The 27634-nt window shown below is 42.9% G+C and overlaps 4 protein-coding genes across 5 annotated transcripts in view; 1 reads left to right on the forward strand and 3 right to left on the reverse strand.

The window, feature by feature from the left end:
• The window catches only part of srgap1a (SLIT-ROBO Rho GTPase activating protein 1a), an 85960-nt gene extending 68497 nt beyond the window's left edge, over positions 1–17463 (reverse strand). For both annotated transcript variants that reach the window (XM_080475087.1, XM_080475086.1), the window contains exon 1: positions 16708–17463. In XM_080475087.1, coding sequence (XP_080331213.1) covers positions 16708–16771 — 64 coding nt within the window. In that variant the 5' untranslated portion in view covers positions 16772–17463. The remainder of the gene's footprint in view (positions 1–16707) is intronic.
• A 1468-nt stretch (positions 17464–18931) lies between these two features.
• On the reverse strand, positions 18932–22090 carry rxylt1 (ribitol xylosyltransferase 1). Its single transcript, XM_080476179.1, has 6 exons — positions 21614–22090; positions 21335–21514; positions 20880–20982; positions 20447–20761; positions 20169–20339; positions 18932–19939 (listed from the first exon to the last, which is right to left on the reverse strand). The coding sequence occupies exons 1-6, from the start codon at positions 21759–21761 to the stop codon at positions 19537–19539; spliced, it is 1320 nt and encodes a 439-aa protein (XP_080332305.1). The 5' UTR covers positions 21762–22090; the 3' UTR covers positions 18932–19536.
• On the forward strand, positions 22063–24494 carry LOC308117349 (cytochrome b-c1 complex subunit Rieske, mitochondrial-like). The gene is made up of 2 exons (XM_080476180.1): positions 22063–22275; positions 23076–24494. Exons 1-2 carry the CDS (start codon positions 22164–22166, stop codon positions 23684–23686), a joined length of 723 nt encoding a protein of 240 aa, XP_080332306.1. The 5' UTR covers positions 22063–22163; the 3' UTR covers positions 23687–24494.
• LOC308117350 (protein C19orf12 homolog) lies at positions 23753–27502 on the reverse strand. Its single transcript, XM_080476181.1, has 3 exons — positions 27370–27502; positions 26488–26648; positions 23753–25332 (listed from the first exon to the last, which is right to left on the reverse strand). The coding sequence occupies exons 2-3, from the start codon at positions 26645–26647 to the stop codon at positions 25067–25069; spliced, it is 426 nt and encodes a 141-aa protein (XP_080332307.1). The 5' UTR covers position 26648; positions 27370–27502; the 3' UTR covers positions 23753–25066.
• Between the last annotated feature and the right edge of the window lie 132 nt (positions 27503–27634).

The following is a 27634-nucleotide window of genomic DNA, read 5'->3' on the forward strand; positions in this document are numbered from 1 at the left end:
TGTACCGGGCTTCAGTCAATTACAGTGCAGGTGTGGATGGCACTCGACTATAATGTTTTCAAATGAGGGAGATGTATCATCTCGTCACACCGCACCGGTCTCCTTCCTGTCTCAGTCCACTGCGCACTCGATAGCTTGGTTTCAATTCAGGCTGTCAGCAGCCCGAGATGATACTCCAGACGGTGAAGGTCTGCCCTTCAGCGCTGATGCTTAGTTCTGTCTGCAGGCTTTCATTTCTGTCCAGATATGGTGCATTCTTTGATTAAAATGTCATTTAAATCAACAGAGTAGCTTGTAGCATTCTGCATGTGACTCGATTTATATCAGCAGAGTTAAACCCATTTTAGTCCAGGCGCCGCATAAAGTCCAATTTCATCTGGAGTAGGCTGGACTGGTAAAATAGTGCCTTAATCAACTTTTAATTTAAACTTTTGGAGCGTTATTTGTTGTGGCACAAGTAATATGTGATGCAAATGTCTATACTTTTGCAAAATCCAGAAAATTACTACAGATATGACCGCCATCTCAACCAAAAGGCAATTTTAATGATGTTAAATACAGTAAAAAGGTCAAAAATAAACTGTTGCATTATGCAGTTTTATACAAACTCGTCGATATCTCAGTATTGTTTTGCGTCCGCTACTCTAAATAAGTGTTTTTTGTTTTGTTTTTTTTCTTTGAAAATATTACAATTTCCTTGGTGGTTTGCTGGGACGGATTTTAGAGCCTCTTGCGGCAAGTTTCTGCCCCACAGGCTTTACGTTTGACACCCCCGGTTTATAGAATCCCTTCAGACAATAAACCTGTTCAAATCCTTAAACATTCACTTTTACACAAATATTAAGAAACAAGAAAAAGCCGCACCGCCAGTCTTTTGAGATGCAAAGATGCAGAGACTATTTTGCATCTTTACAATGAAACATCAGCACTTTAAGCTGATTTACCACGACTGTGTGATCGTTTACCTTCACACTGTTTAGTCATCCTGTTTCTGTTGTCCTTCCATCTGTTTTGCTCCATTCACACAGTCCTCATGGCCGCCCTCCTAAAACCATCTGTCTGTGTAGTTGTACGTCTTTCTGTCCGGCTGTCGGTTTTACCCAATCATTTTTTGAGGCGTCTGCTTCCACTCTCAATAGGTACCCCTTTATTTTTAAAGGCTTGTTCTTTAGTACTGCCACTTGTGCAACGTGGAGACACCAGAGCCGGGCAGGGACACCAGATCCATGGCCCAGAGCCAGGCGAAGCTGCAGCCAGCTCGGTTTGACAACGTGTTCCCACAGTCGGGACATTGTGGCACCGTTTGGCCACAAGAAAGTATGGGGAGAAGAGGAGATGACAGTGCACTGCGAGAGCTAAGGTATCATTGACGACGCTAGACCACCGAGCCGGCGTACCAACTCCATAATGAGGAATGCATTCAGGAGCTCAAAGTGTCAGATAATGAACAAAGTGACAAGACTTCAGCAATTCTAAAACACAGAGACAACGTGTGAATTATGTTTACTGGGTTTTCTCTGGCATCTCATCCACCAGATTTCTTTGAGCACATTACGACAGATGAACCTTAAAATTACTCGAAAGGAAAGAGCAAAGTAATGATGAGGATGCTGCATTTCTGTTTGTCAACATTACATCAACCCACTGATTGCCGAGATTAGACTCGTCCCAGGTCGATGCACATTTGCCCACTCAAGTTTCCTCAGCCACCTGCCCTGATGCGTCTCTCCTGACTCCTCAGGAAACTTCGGGTCCTTTAATGCACTTTTTATGTCCACCTCTGCTAAATTAACTACCACAACAGACGAGGAGTAAACAAACCTGGGGCTATTTTGTTTTCCTTCTCAAGCTCAAACATTTCCTCTTTCAACTTAATAACAACGAATACCAGCAAAGAAGAAGAGATGTGATTAGCGTAATCTATTTTTTATGAGTCCAAGAAAAGATTAAGGGAGGATTCAAAATAAAGTAGGAACAGGTTCAAAGATGAGTGTACACTGTAACTCAAATACACACAAAAAAGTAATATTAGACAGCAACACTGACAAGAAAACTACTTTCAACTGCGAACTCCCTTTAGTTTTAGCCTGTTTACACGACAACATTTCAAGTAAAACCTCATATTTTTAGCAAATTTATACCAAGATTATGCGATAAAGGGCAAATATCTAATATAACATATAATAATGTTTATACAGACACAGGTCCATATAAAACAAGTACATAGAGAAAGAAGAAAAAGCAGAAAACATTTTTCTCTTTTAAATAATGAAAGATATAACATACAAAACTGTGCATACACAAAAAAATATATAAATTTTGAAGTTTAATGTTAAATGAAATGGACTGAAAATTAGAGACAAAAGACAAGATGTAACTGCTCCACCACAGGATTAAACAACAGGACAAACATCAAAACTCCACATGGAAAAAATCCAGAACCTCATTATTTGTTCTGTAAAAGAAGAAGGAAAAAAGGAAAAAAAAAGATGGTCCTGTGCTCATGTGTTTCCCTTCTGGTCACTGACCGCCCCTCGCTCTGCTCCTCCCCGTGTCCCACCACAAAAAACAGCACCTTTCAGGATGTGCGGTTTGTGGGTCTTTGATAGGGTTGGGCCAGCCGAGGAGGAACAACCCGACTATTCAGGACCGGGCCTGTAATTCCCGGGGAAAAGACATGTGCTGCGAGACCGCTGGAGAGAGCGACTAACGGAGAGGAGAAGCAGACAGCAAGATAGAGAGAGGGAGAATGAGGCCGGCTACTCACTAAACAGGCAATTCATAACTCCTCAACGAGGAATAAAAGGTGTGAACAAAACTGGCAGATATGTTCACAATGATCAAAATGCTCAATAAAGATGAGAAAGACTTCAATCATATATATGTTGTAACATTTACGACCAACAAACAAGGTAATCGAAACACAATAAGACATTATTGAGAAAAGTGTTGCCAATCAAAACAACGGTGCACCAAAGTTTCTGCAATTAATTTTTTCCTTTAATCTCATCCGCAAACCTGAGGTTTCTTTAATAGACTTTGTATCCTCCCATTCCTCATCATGCTTATCTCCTACTTTAAATAAAGGAATAAAAATTATTTTTTAAAAGATCTCCAAATTCAATTCCAGCTGTACATTTTCATATAAATAGCCTCAGGGAAAATAAACCACAAAGAGGAATCTTTGAGAGACGCATTCAAACGTCAAATCCAGTGTCCCATTTAGTCTCAAGGTCACAGGAAATGAATAACACGTCTTATTAACATTATCTACAAAGGACCAGCTGACTGAGACAAAGCACAAATAAAAGTTTGTACTGTGGCACACACTCCCCACACACACACACACAATCATTCAGCCTTCTCTAAAAATACTTTTACAAACCCCACTGTGTCCACACAGAGGCAGTATTGATTACAAGCGTAATGCCTTTAAATCAGACCCTGGGTAGCACACAGCATCCTTGTGCACGAGCCTTGTGAGTGTTGATCGGGTGGATTAATGTTTGTGTGCCATTTGTCTGTCTGCTCCGTCGTCTGAAATGTTTTCCATCTTTTCGTCTGATTAAATGATCGTACACCTGCTGAAAAGGCATTTGCAGATCACCACTGATGTCCTACAGAGATTTAATGTTGGTGTAAAGAAGCATTGACTAAAAGTAGACACTGTTTGGTCAAATGTGCCAAGATCGATAATGGACGAGGGGCTGTATCCAAAATTAAATCCACTGTTGGACTGTTTGACAAGGGGAAAACTGTAAACAGAAACAGAACCTTTGTGCAAAAAAAGCACCTGGTGCTTCGAGTTGTGAGAGCTGAAATAATCCACTCAGAGACAGACTCATGCTCACTGTGGGGAATTCAGAAGTCTGACATCCGGTAATAAAGGTAGAGCAAATTTTTAATGACATCAAATGCAATTAACAAATGCTAAAATTCATGATTTTCAGTCACTGGCGGGACCCTTAAAGTGCCGTTTGCACATTTGAAGTTAAAAGGCATTGCTTTTGTATTTTCGTTTCGTGAGTGTTGCATTTACACAGCAACGTTTTCCGTTTCCACTTGATAACACTCCTCGAATTATCTTCAATATAATCCCTGCCTCGTCTTTACGTCTTGGTACTGTATTCTAGTTCTGCCTCGTTTCCCTTCTGCCCTGACGATTGCCTTTTTGTGCCTAATGTTTGCTGATCATCTCCATTAAAGATCTACTTTTATTTTCATAAATCAAATATAAATGGTTTAACGGAAAAATTCCCATGGGTTTGAAAAGTCTTGAATTGCCTCAAAATAGCCTGAACCTAAAGGCTTTTTACATTCGAATAGTCCGGGCCTCGGTTCACAGCGGGGAATTTCCACACCTTTGTTTGGTTCCGGGTGGCGTTCACATTCACTTTTGGGACCGGATCAAACCACCTGGAAAATGTCACGCAATTACACCAGCTGCTGGTTTGGGGGCGCCATCGCCCAAAACTAACACTGACCAGAGAGGAAGTAAAGAAGAAACACGGCTCACTGATTGGTCCAGACTGAAACCGGAAGTCCCGCCGCTTTAGCCCGTGGTGGCTAGGCTAGTTAGCTTGTGGCTAATGGGTAGCCACAAACAACCGCGATATGTAGCCTTCAGACCAGATATCAACGAGAGTCTTCCTCACTACTTCTTCCTCTCTACTCCACGTCTGCCCGCAAGATATTTTCCAACTTTTTCTTTCTGCATCTGCTTCTTCTGATTCGCGCAGTGAGCTTAATTTGTTTCCGACCCAGAATGCATTGTCCACTACGTCACTTCGTCTTCCCCATCCTCTCACCCCACCCGCTAGAAAGATCGTTTGCAAGTGAAGCGAGGCCGAGCATTTCCAGGTTTCAAGTTGGTGGGAGATTTCACATCGCCTAAACAAATCGTTGTTTTTGGTGAAGAGAACTCCGGATCCTACAGATCCTCCGGTCCGCATCAAACAGGGGAATGTGAACGCGCATTTAGCTGGTGGAAACAAACCATGCAGCAAGAAAAGTTTTTTTAATATTTTAACAGAAACGCGTCTGCGTATGTCGATACGTGCTGGCTGTTTGAATGAAATGGCTCGATCGTTGCCACATTATCAGCCTGGAGAGCATGAATTTGACTTTGGTCGTCAGTTTGGCTGGTCACGGGCTGAGGATTGAGGGCACAGGGGTTGGGGATAAATGAAGCAGGTTGAGGGTTAAAGTAATGAGGTGCATGGATGGGTGCGCTAAAGCCGGGATTGAAGATTGAGGGTAGAGAATTAAGGGCAGGTGGGGGCGAGCGATGGAGGGGCTTTGCCGGAGATCTTGGATAGAAGCTGTGAAAAGAATAATTTCACTTGAGCGGACAAGGACTTTTCTGCAACACAAAGCCGCAAAAGATCCAAATGATCCGAATAATGATATTATGAACACGGGGTCTCCAAACTTGTTGACGTTTTGCTTATATTCAAGGTACTCTGATTGGCCAAGGTGATCTTTAAAATGAGGACCAACCAAGAAACTAACTAAAATGCAGATTTTATTCAAATTCCATCGGCAAGAGGAGAGTCTTTTCCAATAGCCAAAAGAAAACGCAGCAAATTTTTTTTTGCCAGAAGCCAAACTTCAAAGCGAAAGCGTCATCTAAAATTAGACCGATATGAATATGCTGACACGATACACTTTTTCAGTGTCGTCCCAATGTTCACGCATGCATTTTTAATGTAATGGGTGTTTAAGGATGTGTGAATGAATCATCCGCAACCCAAAAAAAGAAAGTCGGTAGTGAGCCTACTATCATTAAGATTTTATTGTCATAAAATTTTTAAACATCTCCAAATTCGAGCAAACCTATTAGGTGGGACCTGCCGTTTCCCAGCTGTATCTAACCGAGCTGACAGCTCAAAGCAAAAGTTTAAAAAGTAAGAGCAAATTTAATGCCGTACTGGAGGATTCGGATCCTTTGCTCTGAGCCTGATGCAACAAAAATCTGTAGGGGCAAAGCTGCACTGCGAGGGCATAATAATGAGGCTGCCTTGAACGAGACAGCTCACTGCAGTGTAGCTGAGCTTGAATGTCAAAACTGAGGCACAGATTAATAGTTATTAGAATTTTTCTTTTGCAATCACTTTCCCAAAACATACAATTAACTTTCTAGGTTCCCACCTTTAAAGAATGTTTATAGATGAGTGTCACCTTGAGAGCATAACATTTAGTGAGGTCCAGTGAACATGTACTGATTTATTTGCATCCTATTATGCTGAAGTTAGAGGGGAAAGGATATTAAGACATGCTGTGATACCAGTACAGGGTAAAATACTTTTCTTTGAGTAGTTTCAATAGTGAAATTGCGGCAAAACGAACACTCAGGATTCCACTTCGCGGTAGCTTGAATATTAGATCAACCGCTCAGCAGAGCAGGTAATCAGTGAAAGACCAGCAATGTAAGCCATGTGCAGTTCATTTTAAGAAAAACAGCCATAAAAGTAAAGCTGACAGTATACCATGTAGTGGGCTTGTGTCGGTTTCATCTTGAGTGGGCCAGATGGTAAAATAATGAACTTTAAATTTAAAGTATTTCTTTGCTGTGGCACAGAGTATACATGATGAAAATGTCCATATTCTCAAAAAAAAAAAAAAAAAAATTACTAATGAAACTTACTACAATCTAAACATGAATCGAATTTTAAGGATGCAAAATAAAATGAAATGTTTGATGTACTGAAGTATATTTGAGCACTTTGCAATTCTCTTGCTTTTCTATGAATGACATCACTGAAGAATGCAGTCGTGACATAACAGGAAATCTGCACCAAAGATGACACATCTCTAATTTCAGGTCTGCTTTTGTCAGTTACTTAGTCACTCTTCTTTTTTCCTGTTGCCAGCTTTGCTTCAAGAAAGCTGCATTACTTCAAATCTCATCCTAATCTTTCCCCGCACTCAGGTTTCAAACGGCAGAGCGTTCAGTGAGTCCCACACTGCAGCCTGAGGGCCAATCAGTCCCCTTGCCTTGTCACAATTCCAGTCACCGCCTGCAGAGACAGATTTCTCACAAGGCATCAGATGGTGAAAGCCAAGCCGCGAAGAATGAGGAAGTCCACAATGACTGACCCCCCCCCCCAACCCCCCACCCCACAGGGGGGAGAAAGGCAAGCCGGATCACCTCAACACACACGTACGCATGGAGAGGGTAGATGGGAGAAAGAGAAGGCTTCAGCAAGTCCCCGTTTCCATATAATTATAGTAGAAGCCAAAATGGAGGAAGTGACAGCGAGTTAGGTGCGGTTATCCGCTCCGTCCTTCCCTCGGGGAAGCTTTAAGTGCCAAACCTCTCCCGCTTTTGTCAATTTTTAAGTACTCGAGGCGTTCGGAGAGCGCGCTCTCAGACACCGACATGACAACAAAAATGTCATTCAGAGAATGTCATTAAAATACTTGACAAGTCTAAACAGGTGAAATCCAATTCCTCTTTTGCCCCGTAGCAGGGCAACCCCAACAGGACGCTTTCTCATTAAGACACGAGAGGTGAGCAGGAGAACGACCACAGATTGTGATCAATCTCAGGGCAGCTGCTCAGAGGGCCGAGGCAAAAGGGACAAAGGGGAACAAAAAAAAGAAAGAAGACGAAAAGAACAGGCAGATCAGCTTTCACCGCTCCTTTGTTTTGTTTTTTTTCAACACGAAGGCGAGCAAGACCCCAGCCTTTCTTCCTCCCGTGTCTCCCACAGAGCCGGAGACACCATGGCCCTCTGTTCCCAGACATCCATGTGCCCAGCCAGGTTACCATGCATCACATCCCTCTGACACGCCATCAACCAGGACAAATCACAGGACCCGCAAGGGAGAACGGGAGCTTCCTCCACACTGCCTGATTAAAAAAAAAAGAAGTAAGATATATGAGGGCACGCCTCACAGAGTGTGTGTCCATGCCGAGAGGCTGACCGAGTGAGTACCCACAAACGTAAACACGTCTTACTCTGCAGATTCAGCCATATCCGTCATCTGGCCCAAGAGCAGAGCACCATCTATGATTTTAAGGAAGTTTGTTGTTCTTCCTTCAAGAATATTGGTGTCATAAAAGCCTTGCTCCAGTTTAGGGTGATGAGAAACGCGGCAGAATGGGACAACGTGACATTTGTGCCATTTCCAGACCAGTGTGATCTAAAAAAAAAACCAAACCATTGCTTTGTAGCTCATGCCAATCTTGTTAAACTAGACTAAAATGGGCTGTCACGAATCTGACGGGACTTCTCACAAGCACCAACGTGCTCCACTTCACCCTAACCTAGAAAAAAAAGGGGTGCGGGGGTGGGGCATAATGACACAGAGCGTTTTCGAAGAACCTAAAAGTATCAGGCACGGTATTACGAAGGTATCATTATAAATGATTGGAAATGTGAGAACTGAAGGTTTAAATGAGATTTATACGCGGTGTGAAATGTAGGCATTTCCCATGACTACAACGAGGCGGTGCATAGACATTTTCAAAAAGTTACGTACGCTGTGTGTGAATGGGAAAGTCCGCTACGAATAACTACTGACTCAGACGGACTCTATATCCCTGCTCTTTGATGTATTGTGAAAGGAGCACATGACACGAACCCTCGCGACAATAAAATATTGTGTTATTTATAGAAACAGCTGACCACTTCTGCAGAGAAGGAGCTTTTTTTTGTTTTTCTTCCTGGGAAAGTAAAAGCTACACCGAATATTAAAGTGTGTAACTTTGCCGTCATAGATTAATTCCTGGTTTACATTAGCTGGAGGATGTGGAGAACCTTCCTTTGAAGCCTGGACACAGAGTGAGTGAGAGGGGACATAACACAGCCCAAGGAGGACTGAAATGGACTTTATCCATGTGTGACCACTGAAAGTCCAAGACCAGGGGAGGAACATGGCTGACAGACCTTTATCCGTAAATGGCCCTTTAAAAAAAAAATAAAAAATTGAAAAATTAAATAATATATATATATATATATATATATTTTTTATTTTATTTTTTTCTCCCAAGCACCCCACATATCTGTGGCTGGAACCGCAGCTATGGCTCCAGTTTCCATCTCGGGGGAGGGTGGAGGAGAGTTCAGAATGGAGCTCACACACCAGCCGTGGCTGCAGCACACTCAGCTCGGGCCTCCTCCTGCTACAAAGCCACATTGTGAGGGCCTTTATTGTGAGGGCCGATAAACCCAGGGTTGAGAGACCCATGGGAAACTCTTCCTCGTCTCTGTGCTACTAAAACACAGACAGAAGAGAGGGGTGATCTCGTGAAGACCGTGGAGACATTTCGGGGGCGTCCGCCACACCGACACTCTATGATATTTTCAAGGAAAAAAGAATAAACATGACTGAAAGCTATTATCAATCAGGCTTAGACACACAAGCCTTTCGCATACCGATTCTTTTTACAAGACTATTTGGCCCCAAAAACTTCTCCTCGGGGCAAGAACCCGACATGACAGGCAGGCCTCAAGGGGTGGTCTGTGACTATTGATGAGGAGGACAGAAAGCTCAATGCCCGCTTCCATCGGGTCGCGAGGTCACGACAGAATAAAACGGAAAACGGGGGGAGGGACGAGGAGTCGCGAGATTAGTAAATTAAACTTCTTCTCATCAGTGTCCAGGGTGGATGGGAGAGAGAGCCTGCTGCCCTGACCCAGATTTAGATTTTGTGGTTCTTTTGATCTTATTTGAAATACCTTTAAATACCGTTTGAAATTTCAAAACGAGGTTCTACGTATACTTTAATCTCAACTGTTGATTTTCTTGTCAATTGCTGAAAAAAATAACACGATTTTGGATATGCATTCACTTTTTCTTCAAGATTATACACAGCAATGGCATAAAGTCTACATAAGGAGAAAACTTTAAAACAGTCAAGTTCCAAACATTGTGGAATAAACTATTGAGTAGTGTTTTATTTTATTTTATTTATGCCAAACTTTATCAGGCCCAGGCACTCTAACCAAATACTTGAAATCAAACAAGGCTGAAAATGCCATTAAATTAACCACCATCCCAAATAAACATTTCATTACTACGAATTACATATATTTTTGTCCCAGGAATGCTCAACTGAGGTTTCAGGATGAGATCAAGGCCCCGTTTACGCAACAACATTTCAAGTGAAAACCCATCTTATTTGTGTTTTCGTTTCAGAAAAGTTTTGCATTCATATGAAGATGTTTGAAAACGATATAGTGAGCACATGTGCAGAAGAACTATCTACTACGGCCGTGGTGCCAATGGCGCAGTCGCAGCTATGGCGTCGTCTACACGGCGACATCGTTTCCAGAAAGCTGCATTTCCTCCCGTTTAACTTGGGAGCCATTTTCACAAAGTTGACTTTTCAGCTCCATTGTCATGTGATCGGAGACTCAAAACGTAAATGAAAGTTTTGCGTTTTCACTTGAAAACGGGGCTTTTATTTTCAGACATTCAGGCCTTTAATTTACGGTTAGTGACAATAACTGGACTTTATTGGAACATGGTACGCACACAATTAAGTACAGTGACAAACCTGACTGCAGTGCGAAGCCCTGATGTTGTTCATATTACCCTAAAGTCAGACCAGTTGGCTGAAATAAGCTTACGACAATCACAAACCTGATCAGAGCAGGGAAACCTAATTAGAATAATTAGAATAATAGTGTAATTTAAAGGCTTCATGTTTATCAGAGAGCAGATCGTGGTTCATCTGATAATGTACTGACTTGATAGTATGCATCCTGTTGTAATTAAAAATCTCTGAAAAGCAAATCCAATCAGCAGCCTTCCCAAGAGTTGAAATCTTGAGCTTTCCGACGCTTTTCTCGCAGCTGTGAATGAATCTAAAGACCGGTTCGAGTTCCGCCAAGGTAGAGAAGTACCTGAGCCAATCAGCGAGCCTCCGCTTTTAACAGCTTATCGTGGTTCGTCAAACAACAGAAGGAGAGGAGGCCAAAGTAGCAGATGTCACTTTGTGTAAGTGAAGACAGGAAACAAGGACCGGAGCGAGAGACTTCACTTACAGAATGTTTGCACTTATCTTAAAAAGCTTTCACCGCTAAACACATAAACGGCTTACATCCAGCAGATGAATCGCCCGAACACACACAGACGAAGATTAAAACAAGTCGACCAAGTCGGAGCTTATGACCTCCGCCTTCACTTATTCCTGCACTGACCTCGTATCGTCCTTTCCCTTCCCCCAATCTCCTTCCCTCTAATCCAGTCCTACTGGGCGGCAGGCAGCAGCATGGCCTGATGGTCAAACTGTGCATGTCTGCCTTCCTGTCCGTCCATCTGCTGGGAACCAGCAGTGGTTCAAAGGGAACCTAAGTCCTCATTCAGCCCTGCCTTTTCTTTCACTTTTAATTCCAGTTTTGTTTTTCTTTTCTCTGAAGATGGTCCGATTCCATTCACGCCGTGCACCTCCTATTAGCTAATGCAGCGTGGCTGCACGCTGAATCTCATCCAGCTCATTAGCAGCAGCTCATAGGGATTCTTCTCTCTGCCCCGACACCACCTACCGAGAGAGGGAAACTGGCAGCGATGTAGTAAATAGAAAAAAACTGCTTTTCAATCTATGTATGATTCATTCATAGTCTGAACGCTCTCATGCTGCAGAGGGTTGGATCTGGTCCTCTTTGGTTGGAAATTGAATTAACTAGTGTTGGGTACAACAGCACACTAGACTGCTTGTTTATTTGGTTTTGGGGGTGGGGGGGTACAGGGAACTGGTGAAGGGTTGGTTTTAGAGGCTATGGTGCAGGGTCAGGGGGTGCAGCGACGTCCCGGTGGCCTTTGTGGCTGCAATGAAAAGCACAGCAAGGAATGTAAAGCCTTGCTTATGCTCAGCGGAGTTTATTAAAACTGTGAAAAGGGTGACCTGCCACAGATGGTGCTGTCAATAACAATTCAGCCAGCCATGCAAACACACACTCGTGCACAAGAGCCACACCCAGCGCCATGCCAATGTATGGAGACCCACCCCGGACACAACGACAGCTATACGAGGAGGAGGAGGCAGTAAAAACAGATGGTAGCTGTGTGAATGGAAGTGCGATGCTGAGCAGAAGTGCTCCAGGAGGCGTTAAAATGCCATTAGTCTCTCCAGCCATAGTCTCCATCAACACCTCTCAGACACTGCGAAGCTGTGCCGCCACTGAGGAGTGTTACGTACAAACTGGCTGCTGCAAGAAGTCTGCAATATCACGTTCGAGGGGGAAATCACACACAACATTCAGTAACTACCCATATCAAAGTGACGAGCTGAAACCGAAGAGGAAAATTCTCCGTGACTGTACATGCACAGAGAGCGGCGCGTCATCACATGACGGGAGCTCGGTGTTAATGGGACTAAACGTGGCCGCGGCATAAAGGTCAGGCTATACTGACAGCTGGTTTAAAATTCATTCACAGCGGCGACCTTACAAATGACAATATTTACAAAACACAGAGGCAAAGGTGACATGAGGATATCACATGAGGGAACAACAGCTGCTCTAATTTACATAATCACTCTATTTTCAAAGCAACTCTATTGGACTCTAATGGATCTAAAATGATCATTTAACATCAGTTCACCATAAAACAAACTGTGACTCAGTCTATTAATGAATTAAATCAAAATGAAATAAAAGCTTTTGTTATTGGCACACTATACCTCTGAGTATTTTTAGAATACGGGTTTTATGTTTTGTTTTTACTAATATAGAGTCATTTTGTGCAATGGCATAAATTGGAAGAACAATACTCCAAGAAAATGTTTTTTTTTTTTTTAAATCACATATGGCATGGAATTGATTGTTCCACTGAGCGGTGAAGTGGTTCGTACTGATGTCTGTTAGTGAGAAAGTCGCCAGATTAGGCTTCTTCAATTTCCTCCTACAGTTCAAAAACATGCTTTTGAGGGTAATTGTTGGCTCTACATTAAGATTTCTCTCACAGTTTGCTCTGTGATGAGCTGATGGCCAGTCCAGAGCGTATCCCTTCTTCCCACATCATTTTTGCCGTTTCATTTCATAAATGTTTCGCGTTTACACTGCAACGTTTTGAAAATGATGTCCGTTTACATGGAAACTGCAGGAACTCTGAAAACAATGTAGTTTTCATGTTGGGCCAGTAGAGGTCGCTGCTGATCCTTTTTGTAATGGAACCACACACACACTGGGAGAACGCAGACATTCTAGTGGACAGACGACCAAGTTGGATTGTTACTACGGTGACTGTCAAAATAAAACTACCACGCTCAAGGACAATATGGACTGGGAGTCATGACACTCGAAGAAACATTGTTGTTATTGTCCATCTACTGAGCACGTGCAGAAGAACGACTGACTATGACCGAAACCCTCGATGTAAATCAGACTGTGAAGAAGGATGGATGAAACTTGCTGTTTGCAGTTTTAAATTTATGTGAAAGGAAAAAAGAAAAAACGACATATTTAGAGTTGCTATAAAGCCACTCCATAAGTGGATGCATGCATTTCCAGTTTCTAAAAGCAAAATTGCCTGAAGTACTCTTGGTCATGTAATATGTTCTTTTTCCAGCAAGATGAGCAAGAAAAATCTATATTTCAAATCAGACCTTCCGTTGAAGCACATACTGAAGTCTGGTGACATACCGGATTTATTTCACTGGAAACCATGAAAGAATGATTTGAAGCAAAATTACAGTTTCAAACCCTCATGATCTGCAGACGTCGCCAGCATATCCCATCTGGATTGTGTAGCGGACGGCGAACAAAACACAGAACAGGAAATTTCCCTGCTGGTTTGTATTGTAAATAATTACAGACCGTTTTGCTACAAGACAAATCCTAATCTCCTAAAAGAGAATAAGGTCATACCACCTCTGAAGACAGGGTTGGGTTTTTTTTTGCCTCCATATAAACAGACTATGACTATGGCTGCGAGTTTAAAGCAGCAGTGAACAGCAGGTCAGGGGGCAGCCGTTATCTTGATCCAGGAGAGGAGCCGGAGGCTCAAGACGTCCTGCCTTGTGATTCACAAACTCCCCCCAGTGCCACAGAGAGAAAGCCACACTCTGACATCAAACCCACAGTGTGACCACCAGAAAGGACACGACCGCAGCTACAATCCTGTCCCACCAGTCCCACAGAGACACGAAACTCTCCTTCCTGCTTAAAATGACTTTAATTGACTGCAAAGGATATGCACCATAAAGCAAATTCCACCGTCTAAACCCAATCTTCTTAATGTCTTTGTTTTTCCAGAACAACTTGATGTACGCGCCAAGACTTGGCAATTAGCAGAAATTCTATCGGCCTGATACAAGGGCCTTTTCAATACAAAGAGAATATCCGTGGATTGCTAAAATGGCATCTATTTACATTTCAACTGTGGGAGGTTTTAAAAAGCAAACAAACAAACAAGCTGTTGGATAGCACCTAAGAGGAAACGTCAGTTGGATGATAAGCCGGGCCTGAGAACGGTGGCGTCGGCCATCGTGGGAATGCGTTCAGGAAATCCTCCCCGACACCGACTTGAAGTAATCACAGTCATGTGTGGCTATCAAAATCAATTTTCTTGGAATCAAATATGAATCATTACGAACATGCAGACTATGAGGTGATGTCGATCGACGATAGTGTGGTTATGTAAGATGAAGTAAAAACTGGCTGTCAGACATGTCAAAACATTCCTGGGGGGGGGGGGGGGGTTGAGCTGTGACAACGAGAGAATCCTGGCTGGAGGATCAAACATCAGCTCCAGCTGTTTTCCGGGCTGCTTGTTGTTCTACTTCTCCAGTAATCAATGTCTGTTCAACAGAGTCCGCCTCCGGTTGTCACAGGTCCATTGCAGATGTGATCCCACTCATTATCGCTCTAAACTCTTGACTCGTAAAAAGGCTCTACAGCTGCAAAGACCGGGAGCCGCTCGAACAAAACCGAATACCTAATGATGGCCGAGAGACAGACTTGGATTACGAGGCTTTTTTTTTTTTTACCTGTACTAATCACTCTTATAATAATGAGCCTGGCAGCGATTGTTCACAAAACAAACATGCATTTGCAGGAGTTATCTGACCTACTAAAGACACTCATTGTTATGCTTGACAACCAGCAGAAACTAAATGAGTTGTGGGGTATTTTTTCTTCTTCTGTATTATTCTGTGCTTTCTGCCTCAACAAGAAAAACTAGATGTGAATAAGAGATAATAAAAAAAAAAAAGAAAAGAATGAATGAATGCATTAAAATGCCTACAGGTTACTTGCAATGCAAAAATGGCAAATACAGTACTGTATGCAAAAAGGTACACAATGGCTGTGATGTAATGTTAAAAATAAATAAATCCTCACTGTTCTTACATTACAGAACAGACCTAAGTGCATCAGCCTCATGACTGGATTTTGCACTGGTTTCCTGAGGCTCCGGTGGTCCGACCAAGCAGCGGCTATTCTCAGCATCAGGTTGTTATTATCCCACTGGGGTCTGCGTGACAAATAGGAGGCATCGTCATGGCTTGTTCAGCGTCCCCCTGTGACGGAGCACCGTCCTCTATCGCAGGCTGGAAGCCCTGAGTCATCCTCTCAGGGAAACGGCAGGTTCCCAAACATTCCTCGTTAAAGAAAAAAATAAATAAAAAATGACAGCATGTGCTTGTAATTCCTCAAGCATCACTGGTCCCTTCTTTTTACCCCCCCTCCCCCACGCCGACCTCTGCTAACCTCCCCTCTTTCTCAGCCTTTAAGGTCGGATGCGGGGATGTGAATAGGTGGTATTTCAGCACACTCATGGCACTGAAGAACAGAGCTGGTTGGCTGGGGGCCAAATCCCCATGGTTACCCTGGAGCGGCAACTGCCTCTTTCCTGTGTCAGTCTGCCTGGAAATAAACTGCCCCTGCTCTGTATGCATGAGGGCACACCGGGGAGACCAGATAAGTTCGGGTGGCATCATTATGGCAGCTTACACCCCCTCTAGATCATCCACCCAACCCGCGTCTGGGCAAAAGGGGCAATTTTAAGCTTTAAAGTACACGAGGGCAGACAGTTTTTCTCGAGTGCCCTTGAGCAACTTGGTGGATGTAAATGCATCATTGCTGTCTGCCCCCTTTGAATTTTCTTAGATTTATGTGATAACATAGAATAGAATACAAATACTTCAATATCAGGGGGGAATTACTTTAGGGGGATTGCTCCACACAGGATAGAAGACACAAAACACATAGAACAGATCAACATATCATTGAGAGAATCTTTTCCAGATGGATCTGATGGTAACAAGTTGTTAGCAGGGTTTATATATTCAAATAAGGAATGTAGGAAACAAATCCAAATGCCGCTGCAGCTGAATAAAGGTGTGATTTGTGAATGATAGGTTACTTTCCTGGTTCTTCAGTATCTGCAGGGCATTAACAGCCTTTCACATGCAAATCCACAACATGCCAGGCTTTCTTTCAATTTTCTAATTGATCCTCTTGTGACGTTAATATACATATTGTGAAGGCAGGAAGTAATCGAGTAGAAAAAGCTGCGATATTTGCATATTTTGCGCATGTGGACTTGCAGTAAACGACTACAGGAGGTCGTAATGTGACAACTTTTCAAACTGAACGCACCACCATCAACACTATGCAGGTAGGGATGAGTTAATCTATTCTCAATTAAGTCTTTTTTTTTTTTTCTCCATTACGCGCAGCAGATCCTCAAACACACAAATTCCCCAGCGAAGCATTTCCCCCTCCTCCGTTTCTTTCTTTTTTTTTTTTTTACCTTTAACTTGACTCTCGTACTCCACGATGATCTCTTTATCCTTTTTAAACCTCGGTGTGGACATTTTCTATCTTCGTTGGCCCGAAGCTTGTTGTTAACTTCTTGCGGGGGGGAAAAAAAATTTTGAAAAAAAAAAAAGAAAAGAAAAAGTGTTTGTCAACAATCGGGATCCTTACAGCAGCCGACGCATCCCGCACAGGACGAGCAAAATGAACGCCGCGGGAGAGAAAAGGGAGAAGCAGCGGAGAGCTTCAACAAAAATATATAGATATTTATACTATTTAACAGGATTTAACTCTGCAGGGACTTGGAGCAAGAGGGAGGACCGTTTAGCACTTCATTGGTCCTCTTCCCTTTGGAAAAAGAAGAAGAAGACGCGGTAGGTACACAGCAGGGCCAATGCGCAATCCTGCTCCAACCAATGAATCCCGGAGCAGTCGGCACGGCGCAACAGCACCGCTGTTGCCTGCCACACGGGAGAGGAAACAATCGGGCAACTTTCAGCCTCTCCGTGGCGGCTTTCCCACACCAAGAAGTGCCAGCAGTCGCTCCAAAAAGCCTCCAAAGTCGTCACGAACCGGGGGAGCGTGTTGCGCTTCCCCCCCTCTTCTTCTTCTTTATTAAGTTTCCAGCTTGGTATCCGCACAAGCGCACACTCTTTACTCCTTCTTCCCCCCCTTCCTCGCGAGCTCTCTCTCTCTTTCTCGCTCTCTCCCTCTACCGCCCCCCCCCCCCAACCCCGACCCAACAACTCCCAGCAGGCTCCGAGGCAGACAGGGCAGGCCGACTGCAGCACGCAGCAGCTGGAGGCAGGAGCGCAGTGGAGAGGGGAGGGAGGGATCTGTGCGCAAATACGCAGCTTAGTGGACACCAGCGGACTGACACTCCTGCTCCCAAATCTGAGCACTATATGTCACTATCAGTCAGACTACTCAGGCTCTGATAATATTATTTACCATCAGGCCGCAATTTTGCCTTGAGCAGCAATTAAAGGGGTCGTATTGTGCAAAACTCACTTTCTAATGGTTTTCCCAACGGTAGTATGTGTCCCCATACCCACAATTAGGCAGCTCTGCCCTGGCACTGGGCACCAAGAGAGGAAGTACTTTTTCCCAAGATGGGCACGTGTGGGCGGAGCCAGTCCAGCTCACACAGACACAGCAGATTCTGAATGCAGCTCCTATGATCCGATATTCAAATGGAGAGAAAAAACGAGGAAAAGCTGAATTTGGGGCGATAAACTGTGAATCCAAGGTCTTTGGACCACGTGAAACTGTTGAAAAGCTGTGTAATATGGCCTCTTTAAAGCTACTGTTTATCAGAGATAAAATGGTTAAAATGTTCTTCCTTCCTGTTGCCACAATTGCTAATAACATCTACCTGTAAATAATGTTTGCTGTGTTTTGATTAATATGATCCTTTCTGTGTTTATATTAGTCCCCATTCAGCCATGTACATTTTGAGGATAAGTGGTGGCTGTAGTTCCACCATGTTAATGACCGAGGACATGATCAGAGTGAGACGAGTCCACTTGTTATTCTACCGCGGGGATGTCAAACACAAGGTTTGTGGGCAAAAACATTGTAAAACATTTCAAAGAAAAGATATTTATTTTAAACACATTTCCTAAGCGTCACAGACAGAACACTGAGACCTAAGTTGAAATATTGCTGATGCTGCCATCAAAACTTGCTGCCTTGTAGCTAGAAGTAATACTGTGTGGGTGAGTTTGTAAAAACATGCATAATGCAACAGGTATAGGAGACATTTTACTGTTGTTTTGCACTGGAAAGTATCATTAAAATTGGTTTTATGATGAAATTGTAGCCCTTTTCGGTAATAATTGTTTGGTTTTGTTAAAGTATAGACATTCTCATCATGTATACACTGCACTACAACAAGAAAAACTTTATAGTTCAAATTCAAAGGTTACCATGGCAACGTTTGACTGATTCACTCAAGATTTCGCTGTATGTGGCCTCTGAACTAAAACGTTGACACCCTTGCTCTCCTGCATGTCATTCCACTTCATGTTATCATTTTAAGGACTGACAGAGTTTATTCAGATTTATAAGATTACTATTTTTCTCTTATATACATTTTTACCAAAAAATAAAAATTAATTTAAAAAGATGCATTCACTACAGCAATACTCTTTGTAGTGACTGATATTTAACTAGTGCACAGCGCCATCTGCAGGCTCAATAGAAGCAACACGTCTCTTCAGATATAATCTTGATTTTATTGCGATTTATTTTGTAGTCATAAAAAAAAATAATCCATGCTTCACAACACTGAAATAAATATAATAGAAAGGAACTTTTTTTCTTGTTAATATAGGACCATAAAAGAAAGAAACAAACATGATTATGCACAACAACATCCACTCACAGGCTGCTCACAATATAAATAAAATTCATGTATGCATCATTTTCAAAGACCTAAAATCGCATTATCATCTCATTTGACACGTAATCTTCAGTAGTTCCTTAAAAAACACAATATATAAAACACACTCAAAGTAAAGTATTTGCGTTAGAATGCAAAAGGCAGCTGAACATTTGTGTTTTCTAAATGCCTGTACATTCCATCATTGTAAACATTTAAATAATGTAGATATGCAAAAAATGCCAAAGGGACCGCTCACTGATTAGTAATGGCAATTATACAACTTGACAAGATACATGAACTGTTTTATGATAACCTGAACCAGAATACTACAACGAACATCACCAGGTTCACTATGTCAGTAGCACGTCACAATTGTCCACGACCCACAATATCAATTAAATTAGTAAGAACCCCTGTTGATATTTAAAAGCACCGAATTCAGCTGCCTTTGAAGAAATTCTCCTCGATGACCTCGGTGAACCTCTCCTTCATCTGCTGGCGGAAGCTGGAGTACCACTCCAGCAGCCGCCTCCTCCTGTCCACCCTCTGCTCCTGGCTCATCCCTCGCTCCCTCTCCAGGATGGCTGGCAGCTCCTTCCAGTCGCTGATGAAGATGAAAGGTGCTCCGGCGGCTTTGAGGAGGCGCAGCGGGGAGCTGGGGCCCGCCGCGCAGCTCCCGGGTGTCAGTACATCTTCCACCACGGGCACGGAGCCGTACGAACAGGCCTCGTAGATGCGGTAGCACTCCGTGTTGATGCCGGCCGGGCAGAGGGTGAGCTCGCTCTGCCCCAGCGCTGTCTGATAGCGTCTTAGACTGTCGGCCGTCTCCTGAGGGAGCCACCTGAGGCAAGGAGGGAGGGAAAGCATTATATTCTAATACATAATATTCTATTAGATAATACACATTTCATTAACATTTCTTTTAGTTTGCATTAAGTTTCTTGAAGAAATTGTATGAGACGACAGCAAATGTCTCATTAGCAGTGATGGTTTAAGTCTTTGTTGTAGTAAATTCAGTCAAGTACTTAACAAAAAGGTTGGGTCAGTGATTTATTTTACTTTTGACTTACTTTTCTCTGGCAGTGGTAATGCATTCCTTATCCAGGTCGGACTGTTTCAGCACGTGCATGAGCGTTTCTCTGGAGGAATTTTTGTAAACAGTTCCTAAGAAATTGCAGAGGTATGGCCGGTTGGAGGTAATCAGCTGAGCATTAGCTCTGATCATAGGGAACTGCCGGTACCTGCAAACAGACACACAGAAAAGTCTTGTATATTTCCCTATAATGGCATTGAGAAATAACGAAGCACAAGTTCCTCATGCACATATGACACCCAAGAGGTTACGCACGTGGCAACGCCGAGGGGCCACTGGAAGACATCCTTGTCGTTGACCCAGGGGCTGTCATACACTACAAACAGCAGATCCACAAATCCTCCGTTTCTCTTTAGGTGCGGGCCAATCCAGTTGTTGTTGCAGTGCTCGTTGCCCAGTAGAACCACAGCCACATGAGACACAGTGTGGGACTGGACTAAAGAATGGACGTGCTCCAGCCAGCGAGTGGAGTAAGAGACCTTCTGCTGCTCGCGGCCATTGAGAACCAGTACGAGGCTGTTCATATCCAGAGGGACGTGACCCTGGACGACGGCGGGACCTGTGTAGAAACTTTCCTCGGAGAGGTACGAGGAGAAAAAGGCAGAAGGAGACCGTTTGTTAGTCTGTTCCAGTCACTCGTACTTGTGTTTTGCATATCGGAAGACTGGGTTTTATTTCGATATCTTACCTGAAATCAATCTTTCCAGACTGCAGCTCCCCCTCTCTCCATTGTGCTACCTTGTCAGTCGGGTTGAGGGGCCCTTCTAAAATATGTTCCCAGAGGTAAATCCCTAAAGAGAGAGAAAAAATATCTAAAATAAATTACAGCAGTTCTGTAGTAAACTGTAGTGGCATCTTCCTCAATATTGTCAGGCTGGCCCCACTTCACTTAGTACTCATGGAGAAATATGCAAAGATTTAATCCAGCAGCAAACAAAATGAAGAAAATGGCTTAATTTAATTAATACCGCATAAACAGTGGTTATTTATGAATTCTGCATCGTGTTTGCTGTGTTTTAGGTTAATTCCACCCTGTCTGTGCTTACATTAGTGATTCTAAAGCCATCACATAATATTTATTAATGAATTTCCCCTCTGAGATTAATAATGTACTTTTATTCTATGTAGGCACTGATAACTTACCAATGGCAGCTTTGCCCCAGATCTGAACCTTGTATCTTTTGGGTTTGTTCCTGTCGATTCGAGCCAGATGCTGTTTGAAGGCCTCTCTCTTCACGTTCAGAGCAGAGTTGTACTCCACCTGTTCGTCCTCGAACGGATTCCAGTCCTCCGCCAGAAATGGAGCTCCGCCACCTCTGCCGGCTGCGGGAAGAGGAACAACATTCTCCATTCAGCTCTTTGAGGGAAACATAAAACGAAATGTATGAATGGATTCACGGCCTTGATGCTACGTGAGGTTACCCGATGGTATTCCTGACTCTTTCTTCACCACCCTGTGCACGCGAGAGATTACTTTGGTGCTGAAGAAGACATTATATGCAGCGTAGAGTGAAAATGCAACATAGGCGAAAATTACGAGGAGGAATAGTTTTCTTTTTGGTATTTTCATGTTGTTTTCTATCTTCTTGTCTCATGTTACCATGATGGTGTTCACGGTTTCCTACCCGAGGACCCTTGTTTACATCACAAGGGCCTTTTGATATGGCTGTCCACGATGTGCCTGCACTAAATAAATAAAAATTACAAACTGTTTCCAGTATTTGGGCTTAGTCTTTTCGCCTTCTATATGTACACATATTGATTAGATGATAATACATGTTTCAATCAGATTATTTAATTTGGGGGGAATACATAGGTTAATTTATGGTCAGCCTGTCGGTATTGCGGAACATTATAAAGCAGCTCGAAGTTTCTACTCAGGCATTGCAGAGCGGCTACACCAGAGGGCTACACACACACATACAAGGTCGTGTCCCTAACGGCGGCTTCATAACTCGCGTTTTGGGCAAAGATGATGTCCATAGCCTCTCGCTCCGGGGTTATTTCCCTGTATCTTCAGGCAGCGAAACACTCGGCGAAGAGCCTGGCGCTCCCCGGAGCCAAGGAGACGCTGGCAGCTGCCGGTAAGATCGGACGAGATCAACGTTAGCCAGTTGCTACTTTAGCCGGTGTTACGCATGAGTTGGTTTCCCTGTTGACTGGTGAACAACGTCCTTACTACTTCGTCCAACGTTACTGCAAGTAACAGCAGATATAAGAACAAGACTTGCAAAAGGGACTACACTTCGAAAGCTTATAGTAAATGCGGTTAAACGGCGTTCGCCAGGACAGCTGTCGAGTTTTTAACATCGGTTACTTACAAGCTGCGACAAGGGACGTTTAAGGATCCCCAATCGGTCACCAGCTTACAGGAGAACCGCTTTATCTGAAACACCGGCCCATACTTACACTTTGACACACTTGGCTCTTTCTTATACAGTATTTGTTATGGGCAGCGCAAAGTTGTTTTGATGGCAGTTTAACACCAGCTGTGGTTTCCACTTTCATGCCATTGCTATTGGAGCTGTGGCGTCGTGAAATCGGTGACCTGACAGGGAGGTTAAACAAGTCGTTCCCTTGTGGTGTCACCCAGTGTAATATAATATTACATACCCGTACATGAACAAATCCCACGTTAGATATGAATATGATCGACCGTTTATCATAGGTTATAACAGGCTTAGAAATTAAATCGTTTTGCAGGGAATTGTAATGACTGCTTATACACAAAAATGCATTTGACAAATCATACGAGAGTACAAGAAATATAATTTCACACTTTAAAAGCAAGTTCAGAGTGCATATTACCAACGTGGGAGCATGAGGCTGAAATCCCTTCATCTGCTGCTCTCACCATATAAAGTGGTGTTTTGTGTCCTTCCAGCTCCAGGAGTGATCCGCCTCGCCCACACAGACATCAAGGTTCCCGACTTTAGTGACTACCGTCGGCCGGAGGTCTTGGACCCCAACAGGTCCTCCAAAGATAGTGGCGACCAAAGACGGGCGTTCTCCTACCTGCTGACGGGAGCCACCACTGTGATTGGCGTCTATGCGGCCAAGACGGTGGTCACGCAGTTCGTCTCTTCTATGAGCGCGTCGGCTGACGTCCTGGCCTTATCACGGGTGGAGATTAAGCTGGGCGACATCCCCGAAGGCAAAAACATGACCTTCAAGTGGAGAGGGAAGCCCTTGTTTGTCCGCCATCGCACAGAGAAGGAGATCGCTGTAGAGGAGGCTGTGAACCTGGCAGAACTTCGCGACCCCGAGCACGACAAGGATCGAGTGATCAATCCCAAGTGGGTCATCGTCCTGGGAGTGTGCACACATCTGGGCTGCGTGCCGATTGCCAACGCTGGTGACTTCGGGGGCTACTACTGTCCTTGCCACGGCTCCCACTACGACGCTTCGGGAAGAATCAGAAGGGGACCTGCCCCGCTCAACCTGGAAGTTCCTTACTATGAATTCCCAGACGAGGATACAGTCGTGGTGGGATAAATACCGGCGCCGTTCAGTTCCATGATCTTTTAAAGCTGGCTTGAGTGAAAGTCTGTGGCTCAGAATGTGTATGAAAAAGTTTATTTTCAAAGTGTACGTTGCATTGTTTGGTTCTCAAGGGATGCTTTCTTTCCATTATTCCTCATTTTTGTTCATGCCAAATTAATCGCTATTGTTTCATCGAATGAATAAAGCACTTTATCCCCGTAAAGATCTGATGTTCTTAGTGCATTTTTCTACTTGGGGGTTTCACAGAAAGACTCAAGCAGAACTGAATTTTCAGACAAAATCTGAGAGCTGATTAAAAAAGAAATACAATAAAACCTTAAAGCTGGAACCACACCATATTTTAACAAATATTAAAAATCAAAACGTGACACCACCTTGGTTTTATGACGATAATGAAGTTTGCAGCTCTCATCCACTCGTCAAAAAAAAAATCACTCGTCTGAGCTGGTATTTACATTTGATAATGGATAAGCGTGTGGTGCTGCACATGTAATTTAATACATATGTGTGATTTGTTAAAGTCCACACTGGTTGAGCTTTTATTGAAAGTTTGATACACGGTAAACATACCATCAGTGCAGCATGTTTAGCTGCTTTGCTTCACAATTTCCTGGAAAAATGCCAACTGCTGCATATGTAATGGTGAAACTGAAACACGCCACTAGATGGTGCTGTACCACTACATGTTCTATTGAGCGAAGCCATTCGAGCCGTTTGTCCTTTCCAGGACACCATAGTTTACAAGAGTTCTGTAGAGGGCAACACATTTCACAGTCTCTTTTCTTCTTTTTACTGTTGTTGAAGGTTGTGAGTGTATGAACAGCGCAAATAGTGGCGGCTGCTGCTGTTCGCTGTGGTGCTTCCTGCCACCGGAAGTGTCAAATACAGCAAGTCTCCATCGTAACTACGACCGCTGCTGTCCGGGCCTCTTCTCTCTGCATGGCTCCCAAATACATGAAACAATGCAGAGCTGTGCAGGTTTTGTGTTGAGGCGCCCCTCACTGAGCAGAAACGCAGAACACAGATAAAACTGTTGCAGCTGCAACACTCAAGTCATTGTTGGGCTTCTCGCTGTTAAAAAAAAAAGCACTTAGAAATGGCTATGTTGTATTTGGTGCTATATAAATAAAGTTGAATTTTAGTGCCAGAAAAGACAATAAATAAGTCATTCAACTGATAATTGCACTTCTCCCATAAATAACCCTTCGTACACACACAGCTGCTTCAGTTCCCACTGCTGACCTGTTTTGAAGACTCTACATATTCACACGTGGATTCACAGATAAATGATTGTTTTTTTTTTTAAAGATCCTATCGTCAGGAGTGTGTAGGCCAGCAGTCGAGGTTATGTAGCGCCAGCACACACACACACTAATCCACATAGTGCACCTCCGCCTGGAGCTCCTTTGTGATATAGCCGAGGAGAGCGGCCGTGAGCTGCTGCTTCATGGTGGCGTTGCCCATCACCAGAGCAGTCAGCTGCGCCACATCTGTCCACTGAATGTCTCCCAGGATGGCCGTGAGATCAGCGTAGAGCTTCTGCTGCTGCTGAGGGCTGAGCTCCATGATGATCTGAGGCAGCGGCTTGAACTGGCCGCTGGTCATCCAGCAGCCGAGAAGGCCTCCAACAGCGCCACCTGCAGGGCAAGCAGGGTGCAATAAAGAATGAATACGTATTCATTCTTTTAAGACGTAGATATTACTTATGTAACAGATCATCTGTGATTGGACGGCTGTCCTGAAGAAGTCCATAATGATCCCTACATGGGAACAAAGCTCTGTTCATCGGCTATCTTTATATTTAAGATTCTAGACATCATAAACAGTCTCAAAGTTGTGTTTATGAGAAATATACATGCTATCGTCAACCGTGACAAAATGGGAGCAAAAGGGTTCAAAGTAAAAAGCATCTCCTTGACAGACGTTAGTTTTTCTCCCTCTAACTAATAATTCCAGGGTTTTTTCTCTCGATTAAACAGGACCTTCTATGATAAATGTCAAATTGTTCTCTCCGTCACAAACATCTCTTAATAGATCTCATCTTTCCATTGTCAAGTATCACATCAGTTTGGTCTAGTTATATTAGTTTGGGGTATATTGTATTGGATATTATTACACATTTCAATCTTTTAAATTCTACTTTTAAAACCTTGTTACACTGACTTTCCTCTTGCCTCTATTTTCTCTTTTCCTATTTTTTATTCTATTTTGGGAGATATATTTTAATTATATTCTCTTTTTTAGTTCTGTGTGAAATATGTCTACACTGAGATGAAACCTAGAAGACACACAGTGGAATCCATGTCCACCAGAAGTGACAATAAAACTCACTTTTGACTTTGATTTAGAATCACTCTAATCTTGATTTCAGTACACACTTCATGTATTTAAATAAAAAGGTAAATTTGACAGACAACACAAGTACCCGTGTGTTTTTTGGTCCCATTCATTTAGCCTGTAATCAGTCTCAGTGTGATGTAGAAATAACACATTATGTCCACCGGAATCGCTCTTAGAGTATTTAATCTATTATTCATGTTGTAGAAGATTTAACAGATTTGTCATTCATTATACTTGAATGCTGGACCCCAGACTATAGTAAATACTGCAGTAAAACAAACAAACAAAAAAAACCTATAAGCTTAACAAAGTGCAACAGAATCATTTAAATATCATTACCAACTAAAATCCTCTTTAAAAACAAGTCTCCGTACTTCCATCTAGTTAAAGAATGTAAACACGGTTTTGGGACTATATAACTTCTGTATTTCAGCACATGGATTATTCCTCACCCACTGCAATCCCAAGAGGACCCCCGACCAAGCCCCCTGCGAAGGCCAGGCCTCCAGCTGCTGCTGCTCCCTTCCCGGAGCCTTTCACCGTGGTTCTGATTTGCTGGTTGGCGGATAACTCACAGCACAGTCTCATGACATCATCGATCCGCTGACACATGCTGCGGATCAGATGAAACACGTCAGACAATGTCATGGGATTAAACTGCAAACACTGAGGAGTGATATACATATATATATATATATATATATATATATATATATATATATGTATATGTGTGTGTGTGTCTTCCATGGGAGATACATTACATAATATTTGTATATATAATGCTCTATTGTTTTATACATAGAGATGACCGTAAAATAGAACTATCAAATATTGGATAAGGGGGTAGGGTATGATAAGTTTTTACTTCTTCCTACTACAGGCATGTTAGTTAATTATGAGGTGTGTGTGTGTGTGTGTGTGTGTGTGTGTGTGTGTGTGTGTGTGTGTGTGTGTGTGTGTGTGTGTGTGTGTGTGTGTGTGTGTGTGTGTGTGTCGACTACATAGATATAGGTTTATGTATGAGATTACACACGTGTGAAATACCATATGCCTGAACTTAAAATAAATAAATAAATAAATAATAATAATAATACAAGCGAGGAATCAGAAAACACACTCACATCATCACATCAGCTAATAAGACAGAGGAAACCAAAGGTTACGTAACACCCTGAATCACAGGTTTTATCATCTTAAATCAACGCACAAAGGTGGAATACATCTGGATTGAATCAGAGCGCATCACAAGCTAACGATATCCACAGCTCCTATTTAAGGATTATCTCTTCACTTTGAGCTGAAACGTGACAACAAACACATATTAATGTACTCACGTTGCTGTTTTAGCAGCTCCTCATCTGCAGTGATGTGGTTTATTGACGTAAAGTGATAAAAAGCTGATGTTAGCCTCTGCAACTGCCGCTCATTGTGACTCCTGACTGTTTGGCAGCGGACGCAATGCATGATGGGAGAACTCAGTGCTGCATTCAGGGAAACTCGGAATCTCCAATGCTCTGATTATTATAAAGAATAATTTCTTAAAGCGAAAATTCATAACTTTAATAGCTAATTATAAAGATTCTTAATTATCTTATTTTA

This window comes from Lipophrys pholis (assembly GCF_963383615.2).
Source record: "Lipophrys pholis genome assembly, chromosome: 11".
In the NCBI taxonomy this organism is placed as follows: Eukaryota; Metazoa; Chordata; class Actinopteri; order Blenniiformes; family Blenniidae; genus Lipophrys; species Lipophrys pholis.